The 19760-nt window shown below is 42.4% G+C and overlaps 1 protein-coding gene across 7 annotated transcripts in view; it reads right to left on the minus strand.

Moving 5' to 3' along the window:
* The window catches only part of LOC141127058 (uncharacterized), a 291214-nt gene that overhangs the window by 237573 nt on the left and 33881 nt on the right, over positions 1-19760 (minus strand). For all 7 annotated transcript variants that reach the window (XM_073613212.1, XM_073613215.1, XM_073613214.1 and 4 more), the window contains 2 exons: positions 15430-15563; positions 10768-10811 (listed from right to left, as the gene is read on the minus strand). In XM_073613212.1, coding sequence (XP_073469313.1) covers positions 10768-10811; positions 15430-15563 — 178 coding nt within the window. The remainder of the gene's footprint in view (positions 1-10767; positions 10812-15429; positions 15564-19760) is intronic.

The following is a 19760-nucleotide window of genomic DNA, read 5'->3' on the forward strand; positions in this document are numbered from 1 at the left end:
CCCTGTGTGAAATTACCCTAAAGATCACATGTTCAGCATTTTCTTCAACCTAATAGAGAATTTACTTGAAAGACTGGACAAAATATTAACCTCTGTCCACCTTTGCACATCAGTAAACAGACTGAAAGAGGAATGGGCAGAGCTAATCTGGCTCTACTGCAACTACGCATGCTGGTAGAAAACATGCTGACAGAAGCGAGCAGAGCTTAATACTTATCACTGTACCTTCATTTTCCAGTTAGCAGGCTGCAGGCATAGTGGAGACACCACTATGAGATACTATATTCCTGATTAAATCAAACTATTTCCCAACACAAAAAGTAGCTCTAGCCACAACACATGGTGTCCCTCCCCAGACCAACTGCTCCGAGGTTTAGTGGTGTCCTCTTCTGGGCAAGGGTCATTTAACCCACCTTCTGCAGAGAATGGAGCCCAGGACCATTCTGAACACTGCAGAAAAAAGGTGGCATGTGATTACTAGTGTGCAATCAATGCAGAATTCAGGATAATCCACCAGTGAGGACATATGAGGAGGAAAAGGACCCTACATGCCACATGACTGAACCAAAAACACCTGCAAAAAAGCTATGTATGCAAAATGAAAAAAAAAATCCTGGGGGTGATAATAGGAGGACAATGTTTATTAACTACTTGAGTACTACTCTACCGTATATACGAGTTGTGTTTAAAAAGTTTGGTGAATAGTATCAGAAAACAAACAAAACAGAAGATACAAACAAATTACCTTTCCAAATATTCATCATCCTTCACAACACACTATTGGCAACGTTCATAAAGCTTCTGGAAACTGTCAGCAAAGGCCTCTTTAGGAATCAATTGCAGAATCTCTGTCACACAATTTTAGATTGCCGCCATGTCAGAAAAAAAATTGTCTTGACCTTGGACTTTTGCTGGCGACTCTTTTTGGGTCGTGTGGAAGACAGTGAACATCAATCTATCGATTGCTGCTTGAATTCTGAAACAAACTGGTAGCATTAGGTCTTATCCCCTGTGACGATGGTTCAAAAAAGGATGGTTCCTGGTCACATATGGTAATGAAATCTCCAGAGGTTTTCATCTGTTGTGTTTTCTTCTTGTCTGTCAGCTTGTGTGGCACAAACCGGGAACAGATCTTCCGCTTACCCAAATCTTCATTGATGATCATCAATCGTAGAGTCAGTTGCCGATCTCGTGCCAACATTTGTCACACTTGCTCGTTCATGTCTGGCGCTCTACATGTTGATGGCCGACCCAAACGTGGCTCATCCTTAGTCATTTCTTTCCCGTTGCAAATGCATTTGAACCAGTTGTAAAAAAATTTCTGCTCACAGCTTCCGTCCCATGCACTTGCAATAACATTTCATGTGTCTCTGTCGCCATTTTCCCCAATTTGTAGCAGAACTTGATGTTCACTCGTTACCCCATTGCACTGTGACCCTACCTCTCACGCTGACTACGGTTGAGTGTCAGCAGAGGGTTTATCCTGGCGGTCACATGTACTGCACACTAGGTGGCGCATCTCGACGTATCTCTGGATAGCTATGTGCATGCGTGCGTGACTGGCCCATGTTGCCGTTGAGATATCAGACCATTCACCAAACTTTTTAGACACACCTCGTATACTCCATCATTACTAGGCCATTTTTCAATCATGCATATCTGTACCTAAATTCATTTTACATTATTTTTTAGAAAGATTGGCACTCTTTTGATGGTATTTAATAACTAATGTTTTTTTTTTAACCACTTAATCACTGGGCAATTAAACCCCCTTAATAACCAGACCAATTTTCAGCTTTCGGTGCTCTCCCACTTTGAATGACAATTACTCAGTCATGCAACACTGTACCCAAATGAAATTTTTGTCCTTTTTTTTCACACAAATAGAGCTTTCTTTTGGTGGTATTTAATCACCGCTGGGTTCTTTATTTTTTGCGCTATAAAAGAAAAAAGACCGAAAATTCTGTAAAAAAAAATGCATTTTTCTTCGTTTCTGTTATAAAATTTTGCAAATTAGTAATTTTTTCTTCATATATTTTGGCCAAAATTTATACCGCTACATATCTTTGGTAAAAATAACACAAATCGGTGGATATCATTTGGTCTTTGTGAAAGTTATAGAGTCTACAAGCTATGGTGCCAATCTCTGAAAAAAAGTACTGACGGCCTATCTCATTTCTTGAGACCCTAACATGCCAGAAAAGTACAAATACCCCCAAAATGACCCCTTTTGGGAAAGAAGACATTCCAAGGTATTTAGAAAGATGCATGGTGAGTTTTTTGAAGTTGTAATTTTTTCCCACAATTCTTTGCAAAATCAAGATTTTTTGTTCTCATTTTTTTTTTTCACAAAATTGTCATATTAGCAGGTTATTTCTCACACACCGCATATGCATACCACAAATTACACCCCAAAACACATTCTGCTATTACTCCCGAGTATGGTGATACCACATGTGTGAGACTTTTACACAGCTTGGCCACATACAGAGGCCCAACATGCAGGGAGCACCTTCAGGCGTTCTGGAGCACCCAGGCCAATTCTGACATTTCTCTGCCACATGTAAAAATCATAATTTATTTGCTAGAAAATTACATAGAACCCCAAAACATTATATAAGTTTTTTTAGCAAAGACCCTAGAGAATACAATGGCGGTCGTTGCAACTTTTTATCTTGCACGGTATTTGCGCAGCAATTTTTCAAACGCGTTTAAAAAAAAAAAAAAATCAGTTTTGTGCTTTAACCACTTCAGCCCCGGAAGGATTTACCCCCTTCCTGACCAGAGCACTTTTTACAATTTGGCACTGCGTCGCTTTAACTGCTAATTGCGCGGTCATGCAATGCTGTAACCAAACGAAATTTGCGTCCTTTTCTTCCCACAAATAGAGCTTTCTTTTGATGGTATTTGATCACCTCTGCCGTTTTTATTTTTTGCGCTATACACGGAAAAAGACCGAAAATTTTGAAAAAAAATGATATTTTCTACTTTTTGTTCTAAAAAAAATCCAATAAACTCAATTTTAGTCATACATTTAGGCCAAAATGTATTTGGCCACATGTCTTTGGTAAAAAAAATGTCAATAAGTGTATATTTATTGGTTTGCGCAAAAGTTATAGCGCCTACAAACTAGGGTACATTTTCTGGAATTTACACAGTCTTTAATTTATGACTGCCTATGTCATTTCTTGAGGTGCTAAAATGACAGGGCAGTACAAAACCCCCACAAATGACCCCATTTTGGAAAGTAGACACCCCAAGGAATTTGCTGAGAGGCATGTTGAGCCCATTGAATATTCATTTTTTTTGTCCCAAGTGATTGAATAATGAAAAAAAAAAAAAAAAAAAAAAAAAAAAATTACAAAAAGTTGTCACTAAATGATATATTGCTCACACAGGCCATGGGCATATGTGGAATTGCACCCCAAAATACATTTAGCTGCTTCTCCTGAGTATGGGGATACCACATGTGTGGGACTTTTTGGGAGCCTAGCCGCATACGGGGCCCCGAAAACCAATCACTGCCTTCAGGATTTCTAAGGGCGTACATTTTTGATTTTACTCCTCACTACCTATCACAGTTTTGAAGGCCATAAAATGCCCAGATGGCACAAACCCCCCCCAAATGACCCCATTTTGGAAAGTAGACACCCCAAGCTATTTGCTGAGAGGCATGTTGAGTCCATGGAATATTTTATATTTTGACACAAGTTGCGGGAAAGTGACAATTTATTTATTTTTTTTTTTTTTTTTTGCACAAAGTTGTCACTAAATGATATATTGCTCACACAGGTCATGGGCATATGTGGAATTGCACCCCAAAATACATTCTGCTGCTTCTCTTGAGTACGGGGATACCACATGTGTGGGACTTTTTAGGAGCCTAGCCGCGTACGGGACCCCGAAAACCAATCACCGCCTTCAGGATTTCTAAGGGTGTACATTTTTGATTTCACTCTTCACTGCCTATCACAGTTTCGGAGGCCATGGAATGCCCAGGTGGCACAAACCCCCCCCAAATGACCCCATTTTGGAAAGTAGACACCCCAAGCTATTTGCTGAGAGGCATGGTGAGTATTTTGCAGCTCTCATTTGTTTTTGAAAATGAAGAAAGACAAAAAAAAAAATTTTTTTTTTCTTTTTTTAATTTTCAAAACTTTGTGACAAAAAGTGAGGTCTGCAAAATACTCACTATACCTCTCAGCAAATAGCTTGGGGTGTCTACTTTCCAAAATGGGGTCATTTGGGGGGGGTTTGTGCCACCTGGGCATTCCATGGCCTCCGAGACTGTGATAGGCAGTGAAGAGTGAAATCAAAAATTTACGCCCTTAGAAAGCCTGAAGGCGGTGCTTGGTTTTCGGGGTCCCATACGTGGCTAGGCTCCCAAAAAGTCTCACACATGTGGTATCCCCGTACTCAGGAGAAGCAACAGAATGTATTTTGGGGTGTAATTTCACATATTCCCATTGCATGTTTGAGCAATATATCATTTAGTGACAACTTTGTGCAAAAAAAAAATAAAAAAAATAATAATTTGTCTCTTTCCCGCAACTTGTGTCACAATATAAAATATTCCATGGACTCGACATGCCTCTCAGCAAATAGCTTGGGGTGTCTACTTTCCAAAATGGGGTCATTTGGGGGGGGTTTGAACTGTCCTGGCATTTTATGCACAACATTTAGAAGCTTATGTCACACATCATCCACTCTTCTAACCACTTGAAGACAAAGCCCTTTCTGACACTTTTTGATTACATGAAAAAATTATTTTTTTTTGCAAGAAAATTACTTTGAACCCCCACACATTATATATTTTTTTAAAGCAAATGCCCTACAGATTAAAATGGTGGGTTTTTTTTTTCACACAGTATTTGCGCAGCGATTTTTCAAACGCATTTTTTGGGGAAAAAACACACTTTTTTACATTTTAATGCACTAAAACACACTATATTGCCCAAATGTTTGATGAAATAAAAAAGATGATCTTAGGCCGAGTACATGGATACCAAACATGACATGCTTTACAATTGCGCACAAACGTGCAGTGACAACAAAATAAATACATTTTTAAAAGCCTTTAAAAGCCTTTACAGGTTACCACTTTAGATTTACAGAGGAGGTCTACTGCTAAAATTACTGCCCTCGATCTGACCGTCGCGGTGATACCTCACATGCATGGTGCAATTGCTGTTTACATTTGATGCCAGACCGACGCTTGCGTTCGCCTTAGCGCGAGAGCAGGGGGGACAGGGGTGCTTTTTTTTTTTTTTTTTTTTTTTTTTTTCTTTATTATTTTTTTGCTTTTTTATCTTATTTTAAAACTGTTCCTTTCATTTTTTTTTTTTTTTAATCATTTTTATTGTTATCTCAGGGAATGTAAATATCCCCTATGATAGCAATAGGTAGTGACAGGTACTCTTTTTTGAAAAAATTGGGGTCTATTAGACCCTAGATTTCTCCTCTGCCCTCAAAGCATCTGACCACACCAAGATAGGTATGATAAAATGCTTTCCCAATTTCCCAATGGCGCTATTTACATCCGGCGAAATCTAAGTCATAAAATGCTCGTAGCTTCCGGTTTCTTAGGCCATAGAGATGTTTGGAGCCACTCTGGTCTCTGATCAGCTCTATGGTCAGCTGGCTGAATCACCGGCTGCATTCTCAGGTTCCCTGTTGAGACAGGAGAGCCAGAGAAAAACACGGAAGACGGTGGGGGGGGGGGGGGCATTCTCTCCCACTGCTTGTAAAAGCAGTCTAGAGGCTAATTAGCCGCTAGGATTGCTTCTACATGAAAGCCGACCGCTGGCTGAAAAGAATGATACCAAGATGATACCTAAACCTGCAAGCATCATTCTGGTATAACCACTCAAAGTCGTGAATGCTGTACCTGAAGACAAAAAAATGGTTAACAATAAAGCACAGTAAACGGTAAAGTATAAATAATTACATACCTGAAAAACAAACATGATAAAACATAATAACAATAAAACATTGCAGAATAGAATACAGTAAAAAAGAGCAGAACAATAGAGAGAGAATAAAGAGAGAGAGAACAATAAAACGACAACTATTATTTTTTATTTTATATTTTTGTTTGTGTTTTTTTTTTTTTTTTTTTTTTTTACACTTTTTTTGTAACTAACTTTTATAACTGTAACCGGTTCCAGGTTCGGGTCTCTCAAAATGCGATGGCATCTTGGGAGACCCTGTGAAAGTGTGCCTAGTCTGTGGAATGCTGTACCCTACGCTAATACTCAACTAGTGTATGGTAGCGTTCAAAACATTCACCAATGCAAAGACCAGGATTGTCAGGACAGGAGGGACAATAATAGCGGGTGTCACGCCTATATCCGCGCTTGCTGCAGACACAACATCTTTTTTGGGGGGGTTCGTTGGGTAGGGGTACTCGGGAGGACATAAAAATGCCTCTCATGCAGCCGACTGCATTTGGTTGGGGATGTGAATGGGGGAAGTACGGGCGCTGCAGAAGTGGTGGGTTCCCAATTAGGATTGGCGAATGCACCAGGAAGGGCACTATGGGCATGACGGGCCTGTGTTTGTCTTCTTGGTGGCAGCGGGACACTACTTGTGCTTGCCACCTCACCAGCTTGAACTGCACTTATGGGACTCGCCACGTCACCAAGTGTTACTGCAGTGCTGGTTTGACTACGACCGGGGTGTACTAGGCCGCTGGCGCTTGCCAGTTCACCAAAACGCTACCAAAAAAACTGTTAACGATCGCAGGGATCAGGCCTGACTCTGCGAACGCTGCAGTTATGCATTTAGTGTTTTGTAAGTGACAGTGATCGATCGATACTGCACTTGGGTGGGCTGGGCTGGGCCGGGCGGAGGGGCAAAACGCAGGTGCTAGCAGGTATCTGGGCTGATCCCGCTAACACTGCGTTTTTGGGAACCCCAAACTGCTAGGGACGCCAGTATAGATCTGATCGGATCAGATATTGATCCGTTCAGATACTATACCACTAAGGGAGGTGTACAGTGCGTGCGTGGGTGTTAGCGCTACTGGCACTAACCTGACGCTGCCTGGGGCTGGTGCTTGCCAGTTCACCAAAACGCTACAAAAAAAACTGTTAGCGATCGCAGGGATCAGGCCTGACTCTGCGAACGCTGCAGTTATGCGTTTAGTGTTTTGTAAGTGACAGTGATCGATCGATACTGCACTTGGGTGGGCTGGGCTGGGCCGGGCGGAGGGGTAAAACGCAGTTGCTAGCAGGTATCTGGGTTGATCCCGCTAACACTGCGTTTTTGGGAACCCTAAACTGCTGGGGACGCTAGTATAGATCTGATCGGATCAGATATTGATGCGTTCAGATACTATACCACTAAGGGAGGTGTACGGTGCGTGCGTGGGTGTTAGCGGTACTGGCACTAACCTGACGCTGCCTGGGGCTGGTGCTTGCCATTTCACCAAAATGCTACCAAAAAAACTGTTAGCGATCGCAGGGATCAGGCCTGACTCTGCGAACGCTGCAGTTATGCGTTTAGTGTTTTGTAAGTGACAGTGATCGATCGATACTGCACTTGGGTGGGCTGGGCCGAGCTGGGCGGAGGGGCAAAACGCAGGTGCTAGCAGGTATCTGGGCTGATCCCGCTAACACTGTGTTTTTGGGAACCCTAAACTGCTGGGGATGCTAGTATAGATCTGATCGGATCAGATATTGATCTGTACAGATACTATACCACTAAGGGAGGCGTATGCTGCGTGCGTGGGTGTTAGCGGTACTGGCGCTTATCTGACGCTGCCTGGGGCGACGCATATCACCGCCGGGCGATCAGGGGGCTAAATCTTTATTCGGTAATAAACGGCGGGTGCCCTGACATTATAAAAAATAAACAAACTAACCAGCGTCACCCGTAACGGTTATACAGTGATCAGTGGTGAAAGGGTTAACTAGGGGGCAATCAAGGGGTTAAAACATTTATTAGATAGTATATGGGGGTCCCTGTCGCTATAAAACGCTGACGGCGAACCTAAATATTTACCTCACTAACTAGCATCACCAGCGACACTAATACAGCGATCAGAAAAATGATCGCTTAGCGACACTGGTGACAGGGGGTGATCAAGGGGTTAAAACTTTATTAGGGGGGGTTAGGGGGGTACCCTAGACCTACAGGGGGCCTAACACTCACTGCCCTGACACTGTAACTGTCACAAACTGACACCAATACAGTAATCAGAAAAAAAAAAAAAAAAAAAAAAAAAACCTGCTTGGTGTCAGTTTGTGACAGGGGGGGGGGGTGATTGGGGGGGGATCGGGGGGCGATCGGGGGGGGGGATCGGGGTGTTTTGTGTGCCTGGCATGTTCTACTGTGTGTAGTGTGTTGGTGCACTTACATTGCAGTCTTCTCTCCTCGGCCCGGAACGGAAAATACCGAGCCGAGGAGAGATGACATCATTTCCTCTGCCTCTGTGTACAATACAGAGGCAGGGAAATGATCCCATTGGCTGAGAGCGATCGCGAGGGGGGGGCCACGAATGGATGGCCTCCCCCTCACCTCCGATCGCCGGGGAAGATTTGCCGACCGCCGCAGGCACCGGGGGGGGGTCCGATCGGACCCCCCACCCGCGGGCAGGCAAGGACGTACATACACGTCCTTTTGCCTGCCCGTGCCGCTCTGTCGACGTATATAGTCGTGCGGCGGTCGGCAAGTGGTTAAAAAATAACAAAACAGTAAAGTTGGCCCAATGTTTTTGCATAATGTGAAAGATGAAGTTATGCCGATTAAATAGATACCTAACATGTCATCCTTCAAAATTGCACACGCTCGTGGAATGGCGCCAGACTTCGCTACTTAAAAATCCCCATAGGAGACGCTTTAAAATTTTTTACTGGTTACATGTTGTGAGTTACAGAGGAGGTCTAGGGCCAAAATTATTGCTCTTGCTCCACCGATCGCAGCGATACCTCACATTTTTTATTTTAGTTTGACGCTTTTTTCCAAAAAATAAATTTTTTGATCACTTTTATTCCTATTACAAGGAATGTAAACATCCCTTGTAATAGGAATATGGCATGACAGGTCCTCTTTACAGTGAGATATGGGGTCAATAATGGAAATATTTGCCAGCACACCATGGAACAGCGTAGATAGCGTCCAAACGTGTAGTTTATTGCATGATCACAACACAAAGAGAGTGCAACGTTTCAGAGTCATGCAGGACCCCTTCGTCAGGCATGTGATGTCTAGGCTGGGAAGCCTGAAATAAAAAAACAAAACGATCCTGGCTTCGATCGTAGCGGTGAGTCGGTAGAGCACCTGAGGGCGGCGGGAGGGGGGGGATGTCCCCTCTCGCCTCCCGTAAGAACGATCAAGCAGCGGAACAGCTGCTATGATCATTCTCATGGTGTAGGGAATCGCCGGCTGAAAAAGCTGATATCTGAATGATGCCGGTAGCTGCACCCATCATTCAGATATCCCCGCACAAAGTCAAGGACGTCGCATGACGGCCGGTGGGTGGGAAGTGGTTAAAACACTTTTTTTTTAACACAAAGTTGTCCATTTATACAATATTTCTAACACATAGCATGTACATACCAAAAATGACACCCCAAAATAGATTCTCCTACTGCTCCTGAGTACGGCGATACCACATGTGTGAGACTTCCACAGCCTGGCCACATACAGAGGCCGAGTACAGCCGAGTATGGCAGAGTATGGCAGAGTATAGCCGAGTATGGCTGAACATGGTTGAACATGGCTGGGTATGGCTGGGTATGGCTGGGTATGGCAGGGTATAGCTGGGTATGGCAGAGTATGGCTGGGTATGGCAGAGTATGGCTGGGTATGGCAGAGTATGGCTGGGTATGGCAGAGTATGGCAGAGTATGGCAGAGTATGGCTGGGTATGGCAGAGTATGGCTGGGTATGGCAGAGTATGGCTGGGTATGGCAGAGTATGGCAGAGTATGGCTGGGTATGGCTGGGTATGGCAGAGTATGGCTGGGTATGGCAGAGTATGGCTGGGTATTGCAGAGTATGGCTGGGTATTGCAGAGTATTGCGGGGCATTGCAGAGTATTGCAGGGCATTGCAGAGTATTGTGGGGCATTGCAGAGTATTGCAGGGCATTGCAGAGTATTGCGGGGTATTGCAGAGTATTGCGGGGCATTGCAGAGTATTGCACAGGGAAATGCAGAGTATTGCAGAGTAGTGCTGGGTATTGCTGAGCATGGGGGGGATGGCTGAGCATGAAGGGATGGATGGATGTGACCGCACATGTCACTGAGCAGCGCTGTGGGCACTACACATCCAGCCCACAGCGCTGCTCCCATCCGATCCCTCCCCCTCTGTACCGATCAATACAGAGAGGGGAGGAGAGAACCAGCGTCATGTCATTACGCCGGTTTGTTTACATGTGATCGCTCCGTCATTTGACGGAGCAATCACATGGTAAATGGCCGCGATCCCAGAGTTATCCAACCACCCTGCGGCCGTCATTTGGCTATGGGCCGGTTGGTAACTGGTTAATATATAAAAGAAAAGACAAGAAAGTGGGCATTTCTTATATTTACCTTTCATTTCTTTACCTTTTAAAAGGGGCTAAAGTTTTGTAAACACTGGAGGCATTTACATTTCTATGGCTCTGCTTCCCAGCGAACACACGTTACAGAGCCACTCTGACTGGCTCTGTACATTGTGCCTATGATATGAGCTGTCCAAACACAGCTCAGGTCACAGCCGGGAATGAGGTGCATTGGTGGTCCATGCATGTTTTCTGGTGCACCGTTTATAAACTTAACTTACCTTTTGCAAATTGACCTTTTCTTGCATGTTTATCACAATAGGCACTGTAAAGAGAAAAAAAGTATTTGATTAACAAATCATTTATATAAATGCCAGGTTAGAATAGGGGAAGCTAATATGAGCATAAATGAGCCTGGACTATATCCACCCATGTAAAGCTTTCTGCTTAAAATGTTATAGTGGTTCTAAAGGCCTGAAGGTTTTTTACCTTCAGGCATTCTATGCCTGTAGGAAAAAAACCTTCTGTGTGCAGCAGCCCCCTTCCTAATACCTACCCATCTTGATCCAGCGATGTGCACAAGAGCAGCTGCTCTCCCCCTCCTCATTGGTTCAGACACAGCAGCGGAAGCCATTGGCCAAACCCAGTTCTGTATGTCAGTGGACACACAGAGCGGGGCATGGGAGTGAGCATACACGAGTGCCCCTATAGCAAATGCCTTGATATGGGAGCACTCAGCGGGGGGGAGGAGCCCAGAGCGCTGGCAGAAGACCTGAAAAGAAGAGGATCGAGGCTGCTCTGTGCAAAAATATTACACAGAGCAGGTAAGGATTTACGTATATGTTATATATATTTTTTCCTTTAGTATCACCTTAGGACACTTGTACTACAGACAAGGTCTGTTTATTAAAGTTTTTTTTTTCCTTGAACCAGCGGTGGTGTGCAAATACTAAACACAAAATGCATGTGAAAAAAAGCAAAAAAGCGCACTTAAAGTGATTGTAAAGTCTCGCTTTTTTAAAAAGAAAAATAACAAACATGCTATACTTAGCTCCTCTTTGCAGTTGGTTTTGCACAGAGCAGCCTGGATCCTCCTCTTCTCGGGTCCCTCTTTGCTGATCCTGGCCCCCCCTCCTGAGCAGTGCCCCCATAGCCTAGCAGCTTGCTACGGAGCACCCAAGCTGAGTCAGTGTATCCATTCAGACACGGAAAAGCTTAAATGCTTTGGCCATATGCTCTCACAGCGAGTTTCCCATGCTCAAATGATACTAGGGCACTTCTAAGGCGACCAACTCCCAGTGGGCACTGACACCGTGTGCTCTTTGCCTTCCCAGCTCATGGCCAGACCAGATAGACCCATTTAAATCAGGAGGCACAGGGCCCCTCCAGTCTTCCCGGGGGAATTGCTCCTGTGATCCACATCCCATGGACACCCCGGTTTCTGTTCCAGCCGGTCTGGGATTGCAACAAATGTCAGGTTTTTATTTCTGTTTGTGTCTATATTATGGAGATTCACCCTCTCTTTTTGTTCTTTTTACCATTTTTACAGAGAGTGAAAGAAAAGCCAAAATTTTGGGTTATTCCCAGAAAGTGGGACCTAACAAAAAGGTATGTAGGCAACAGACACACCCCTGTCACACCCCAGTTGCATGGAGAATTATTACACAAAACATAATTGTTTTAACCCACAAGTGTTCTTTTTTTTACCACTTCTATTTCTTTTTACTGACTTCTGAAGTATACAGTTGCAATCATTTAAAAAAATTAATTAAATGTTAGCACAGTAAAACACAATATGAGAGATAAATAATGCATTTTATACAGGTATATACATCAGACAAAATGAGGCACAAATGAGGAGGAAAGAGGGATAGAGAGACCCCCAAAAGAGGGACATTTCCTCCAGAATAGGGACAGTTTGGAGCTATGATAATGGACGGGAAATCTTTCATTGAAGTTGCTAGTTCTGGTGACAACCAGAGATTCCCTCACTTTGAAGGGATTTCCTCTCACTTTCTGTTTTTGCTATGGACAGAAAGTAAAGGGAAATCTTCTCAATGGTACACAGATGGGAATAAAAGAACCTCAAAAAAAAAAAAAAAGTTAACAAATACAGTGATCTATCCCCTAGCTTCCATACTGCAGGGGGTGACTTATCACTTCTTTCGTCAAAATCCTCCTGAATAACATACAGTTCAAAGTAGATCTTTGGCGACCATGTTCTTGTCTCTTGATGTGAATAAGACCTTTGACACTCTGTCTTGGCCTTATCTAATAACAGTCCTTCACCATTTTGGCTTTGACACCACTTTCTTGTGCTGGGTGTTGGCATTATTTGACTCCCCCCAGGCTAAAGTCAAGTACTCTGGCTTTGAATCGTCTTTTTTCACCATCAGGAGGGGAACCCAGCAAGGGTGTCCACTCTTCCCCCTTTTATTTATCTTGGCATTGGAACCTCTGGCGGAAGCGATCCATTCTCACCCATCCGTTCTCTATGGGGGTAGAAGTAGCTGGTACTTCTCATAAGATATCATTATTTTCGGACGAAATCTTGATGTCCCTAACTAATCCTAGAATTGGCCTTCCTAAACTGTTTTCTCTTTTGGATACTTTTGCATCATTCTCGGGGTCGGTCCGTCAATCCTACCAGGTCGAAAGCTATGTCGAATAACCTTCCACCCTTGGAGTTGGTAACCCTATAAAATGGTTTCTCATTTCAGTGGGTACCTTTGTTGCCTTATCTGGGGATTAGGCTTACTCTGACTTATGCAGGACTCTATCAGGCCAATTTCCCTCCTTTGCTTAGGAAGCTATTAGATATGCTGTCCTCTTGGACCCATCTCCCATTATCTTGGTTTGGTAGAATTACGGTGGTGCGTATGATCTGTATTCAAAAACTGCTTTATTTTTTCAGAGTTTTACCGGTCCAGGTCCCTCTACATATTTTTTGCATACACCAACACAAAATTCTGAAATTTGTCTGGGGCTCCACTAGATCCAGAATTAATAAATAAGTTCTATATGCCTGTAAGATCAACGGTGGTCTCTCGGTCCCCAATTTACACGCCTATTACACTGCAGTGAATATAGTACCATTATCCCACCTTCATAAGAAATATCAAATGCCCTTATGGGCCACTATTGATTTAGCGGATTCTTACCCGATTCCGGTTGCCTGCTATACTACTATCGAGAACGGAAGCATGGTGAGGAGGCGAGTGTGTCACTACTCCTTTTTGAAATCTACAGATGTTATCTTACTTTCATGTAAGCAGATTTTGTAATAAACGTATTAATTTTACTGGCAATATTGCACTATGGATGTCTTTGTTCTCTCTGAGTGACGCCTATACAAGAAGCAATCTTATTGGAGCGAGCCTGCTTAGACCTGTGGGAATATACAGTGGTGATCGCATGATGTTCTGATCCCAGGATTATATCTGGAGTAACGTCTTGGCTTGGTATCGGAGGGTGTCTTCGCAGATGTACCAGCAGGAATCCCCATCTGTTATCTGTTGAGCCCCATATGACCTTTGGTCATTCCTGGAGATGAGCAACCAATCTATAAATGTTTTCCTTGGTTTTATTTGGTGTTGGATTGATGTTTGGTCTCCTTCTATCAAGTTATAGACTAATCAGTCACTATTTTTTTTTTTTTACTTGGACTATTTTTTGCACTTTGTTTTTTTTTTCACTTAATAATCTGTATTTGGACTTCAGTCATTAGTAATATATTTACTGGGTGTTATTTATTCATTGAACAAACACACCATTATTTCTTGTTTTATTCTGCATACTTAGTGCTTTGAGTATACTTTTGAGTGGTTGCAGCTGTTCACAAACAGTATTGTCCTGAGTCTTTTCACACACACCTTTTTTTGATGCTTCATTTTTTCACATAGCAGTGCGCAAGTTTTTCCCATATACACTTTCTTTATATAGTTTGTACTGTTGCACTTTAATACTTCCTGAAGAAGCCAATTCAGCGAAACATGTAGAAGTGCATTTGAAATTCAGTACAATACAACACTATCGGCTCTCTATTTATTTTCACACATTTACAATTTGTATGTGTATATGGATTTTAACCTTTTCTACAAATAAAATGTACAGGTTTTAAATTTTACTCATTTGGTGGACTTTACTGGCATCTAAAAAAAATCCCATTACATTCCTGTTTGAAAAAGCTCCCTATAAATATTTATTGTACATCAAATGTGTATTTTTTGTGCATTATTATGGTGCAGACAGAGTCAAAGATGATTGACATCTAGCTTTCATTTTGCTCAGACAGCATTTGCACCCAAGGCTCTTTTTACCTTACAGGTATTAGCAATTACATTTGATATATTTAATGCTGATTTATATTAAAACCAAAACGTTTTTGTTAGTTTCTTAGTGAATGTTTCTTAGTGAATCAGCATACTATATCCTGCCCCCCATAGTGTTTAGCAATATGAGGACAAGGAGGAGAAGGGAGGGTGTAATTTACCTTTGTGTATAAGCCCTCATGTGACTCTTTAGTTACATGTGCTGCACAGATAAGCAAAAGTAGAAAAATGAAGAGCTTACAAGGGAACTGAAACTGGAGCTTGCTCAGCAGATGATAACAGCTAGTCTACACAATCTCAGGCTGCAGCGGGGACACAGAAAAGATAGGAAGGACAGCTGAAGGCAGGATCAACTAGGTATATTTCACTCTACACAGAACAAATGCTTTTGTGGCTTTGTGAGTATGCATACTCTGTTATATAGCATGTAATGAAAACGTTTCATAGTCTGGGTTTAATGACACTTTAAAAGTTTAAAATAGCTGAAAGGTTCCCTCAGTGGTGATATTTTGCTCCTTGATAACCCTATGCTATGGATTCATAGGAAGAGACACTCAAAACAAATTTAGTGTTAGTGTTAGAGAATATAATTTCAATATAAATAGGACTTACATATACAGTTCTTTTTCCTCATCTCTAATGTGTATACCTTTGGCTTTCGTCACACATAGATAATGGTATGTTTTCCTGCACCATCTGTTATAACAGCCAACAGTTGCTCCTTTTATATTACAGTATGAGCATTTCTGCAAATAGAACATGCATATTAATGTTTTGATTGCTCATTTCTCAGACATATGCATGATAAAATTGTCCAAAAAAAGACAGCGCCGCCCTTTTAAAATTATATGTTTCCATACTGAGGATATAACAGTGGTGTTTACCAGCTGCCCCTTTAAGGTGTAACAACACCCTTTAGTATACATGAAAATAAAAAAAAGGAAGGCTCTTGGTATATGATATGTATGTATGATTCACCCACGTGAAAGTATTGCTATGTCCACCAAGAAATGTATTTCATTTCACCCCTCGTGGGGTGCAGTGCTTCTATATTGGGTATCATACATTATCATGTTCCTCAGGGGACAAAGCACATGTAGTACTTTGTCTTATCTTCCTATGTGCTGTCTAAAGCAGTTTTTTCATGGGCAGTTTTTTTCCCGTATCCATAAAAGTGATGTCGATGTAGGGATCTTCCACACTGCGCTATTGTTTTCTGACAGTGGGGACACCCCCCATCAGAATACACAGTTCAGAGCTGCAGCTATTGGCAGCAAGCACTGATCGAATGCTGGTTTTCCAGCAGGACCGTTCAACAGAAGCCAGTCTAGTGACTGGTTCTGTTGAGCAGACAGGGGTACACACAAAAAGGAAAGTCAGTCCATGTATACCCAGCTTAAAGTGATTATAACGTTTTTTTTTTTTAAATAACAAACATGTCATACTTACCTGGTCTGTGTAGCGGTTTTGCAAACAGCAGCCCTGATCCTCATTTTCTCGGGTCCCCCTCTACTTCTCCTGGCCCCTCCTTCATACCAAGAGCCCCCACAGCAAGCAGATTGCTATGGGGGCGCCCGTGCAGGCTTGCTCCCTAGCTGCTGCTCTGTGTGTCCATTCACAGGCAGCCATGGCTTGGCCCTGCCCCCACTCTCTCCTCATTGGCTCACTGGCTGTGTTTGACAGCAGCGAGAGCTAATGGCTCTCGCTGCTGTCTCAGCCAATGAGAAGGGAGAGACCAGGGACAGCCGAGGCTTTTGTGCACATCGCTGGTTCGAGATGGGGCTCAGGTAGGTATTGGGGGGACTGGGGGCTGTCTCCTTACCAGCTGTGTTCATGGGCGGCCATTGAAGTAGGAGGGATGACCTGTGCTAACCATTAGACAGTCCATGGGTAGATGGGACACAGTAATACATGCACTTTGTTACTTGGGGAATGGAACACGTTAATAAAAATTGTAACATTGTATAAATACAAGAGGCACATGTATATTTATTTGCATCTTGGTGTGCTTTGTAGGTTTCTTTGAAATCTACAGTAATCCAGTATGAAACTTAGGCTGGCCATACATTATACAATTTATACAATTATACAATTTACCTTTAGATTTACCTTTAACTATATAGTGTCAGGTCCTGCCTGGTGCATACAAATTGAAAGTATTTATTTTTGATCTAATATTATGTGGTTTTGGTAAATCTAAAGGAAAATTGTACAAGAAAATTGTATAATGTATGGCCAGCCTTAGTCTCTGTTACGAAATTCCAGAGACTAAGGCTGGCCATACATTATACAATTTTCTTGTACAACTTTCCTTTAGATTTACCAAAAACATATAATATGAGGTCAAACCTAAACACTTTCAATTTGTATGCAATCAGGCAGGCCTTTGCACTACATAGTTGAAGGTAAATCTAAAGAAAATTGCATAAGAAAATTGTATGGTGTATGGCCAGCTTTAGACTGGTCACTGCTGCTCTCTCCTTATGCGGGGTGACTTTTGACATTTGGTGCACACAAAGTGGATTTAGATCCTCTGCTATTGAGGAATAGATTTAAAGGTAAATTCCAGTATGGATATTTTATACATAGCTATATTACTCCAGCTTGGACCAATGTAACTATGTACAGTGACTTGAAAAAGTATTCATACCCCTTGAACTTTTCCACATTTTGTCATGTTACAACCAAAAACATAAATATATTTTATTGGAATTTTATGTGATAGACCAACACAAAGTGGCACATAATTGTGAAGTGGAAAGAAAAATGATAAATGGTTTTCAAATTTTTTTTACAAATAAATATGTGAAAAGTGTGTCGTGCATTTGTATTCAGCCCCCCTGAGTCAATACTTTCACTGCAATTACAGCTGCAAGTCTTTTTGGGGATGTCGCTACCAGCTTTGCACATCTAGAGAGTGAAATTTTTGCCCATTTTTCTTTACAAAATAGCTCAAGCTCTGTCAGATTGGATGAAGAGCGTCTGTGAACAGCAATTTTCAAATCTTGCCACAGATTCTCAATTGGATTTAGGTCTGGACTTTGACTGGGCCATTCTAACACATGAATATGCTTTGATCTAAACCATTCCATTGAAGCTCAGGCTGTATGTTAAGGGTCGTTTTTTTCCTGCTGGAAGGTGAACCTCGCCCCATTCTCAAGTCTTTTGCAGACTCTAACAAGTTTTCTTCTAAGATTACCCTGTATTTTGCTCCATCCATCTTCCCATCAACTCTGGCCAAATTCCCTGTCCCTGCTAATGAAAAGCATCCCCATAACATGATGCTGTCACCACCATGTTTCCTGGTGGGGACGGTGTGTTCAGAGTGATGTGCAGTGTTAGTGTTCTACCACACATATGCCCCGTACACACGGTCGGATTTTCCAATGGAAAATGTCCGATCGGAGCGTGTTGTCGGAAATTCCAACCGTGTGTGAGCTCCATCGGACATTTTCCATCGGATTTTCCGACACACAAAGTTGAAGAGCAGGAGATAAAATTTTCCGACAACAAAATCCGTTGTCGGAAATTCTGATCGTGTGTACACAAATCCGACGGACAAAGTGCCACGCATGCTCAGAATAAATAAAGAGAAGAAAGATATTGGCCACTGCCCCGTTTATGGTCCCGACGTACGTGTTTTACGTCACCGCATTCAGAATGATCGGATTTTCCGACAACTTTGTGTGACCGTGTGTATGCAAGACAAGTTTGAGCCAACATCCGTCGGAAAAAATACTAGGATTTTGTTGTCGGAATGTCCGAACAAAGTCCGACCGTGTGTACGCCCTAATAGCGTTTTGCTTTTAGGCCAAAAAGGTTCATTTTGGTCTCATCTGACCAGAGCACCCTCTTCCACATGTTTGCTGTGCCCCCCACATGGCTTCTCACAAACTGAAAACGGGACTTCTTTTGGCTTTCTTTCAACAATGGCTTTCTTCTTGCCCCTCTTCCATAAAGGACAGATTTGTGGAGTGCACGACTAATAGTTGTCCTGTGGACAGATTCTCCCTCCCGAGCTGTGGATCTCTGCAGCTCCTCCAGAATCACCATGGGCCCTTTAGCTGCTCCTCTGAATAATGCTCTCCTTGCTCGTCCTCTCAGTTTAGGTGGACGGCCATGTTTTGGTAGGTTTGTAGTTGTGCCATACTCTTCTCATTTTTTAGATGATGAATTAAACAGTGCTCCGTGAGATGTTCAAAGCTTGGGATATTTTTTTTATAACCCAACCCTGCTTTAAACTTCTCCACAACTTCATCCCTGACCTGTCTGGTGTGTTCCTTGGCCTTCATGATGCTCACTAAGGTTCTCTAACAAATCTCTGAGAGCTTCCACAGAACAGCTGTATTTATACTGAGATTAAATTACACACAGGTGGACTCTATTTGATAATTGGGTAACTTCTGAAGGCAATTGGTTCCACTAGATTTTAGTTAGGGGTATCAGAGTAAAGAGGGCTGAATAAAAATGCACCCCACACTTTTCAGATATTGTTTTGTAAAAAATGTTAAAAACCATTTATCATTTTCCTTCCACTTAACAGTTCCAAAGTGCCACTTTCTGTTAGTCTATCATATAAAATCCCCAAAAAATACATTTACCTTACATTTACGTTTTTGGTTGCAACATGACAAAATGTGAAAAATTTCAAAGGGTATAAATAATTTTTTAAGGCACTGAATATAACATACCTGGCTGATTCCCATTGAAGCTGGAAATCACCAAAGTGGACATTGCTACTCCATTAATCTCCACTAGCTTCCTGGTCCCATGCTGAGAGGCTGCTCACTGCATTCTGAACAAAGTGGTTGGCACAAGTGCCATTCAGAGTGTACTTTGCCTGGCAATTCATGTAGGCATAGCGAGAACATGCAAACTCCAGTGTCATGGTTGGGATTTGAACTGGTGAACCTACTTCTGTAAAGCACAGGTGCTAACCATTA

The sequence above is a fragment of the Aquarana catesbeiana genome, linkage group LG02 (genome assembly GCF_042186555.1).
Source record: "Aquarana catesbeiana isolate 2022-GZ linkage group LG02, ASM4218655v1, whole genome shotgun sequence".
In the NCBI taxonomy this organism is placed as follows: Eukaryota; Metazoa; Chordata; class Amphibia; order Anura; family Ranidae; genus Aquarana; species Aquarana catesbeiana.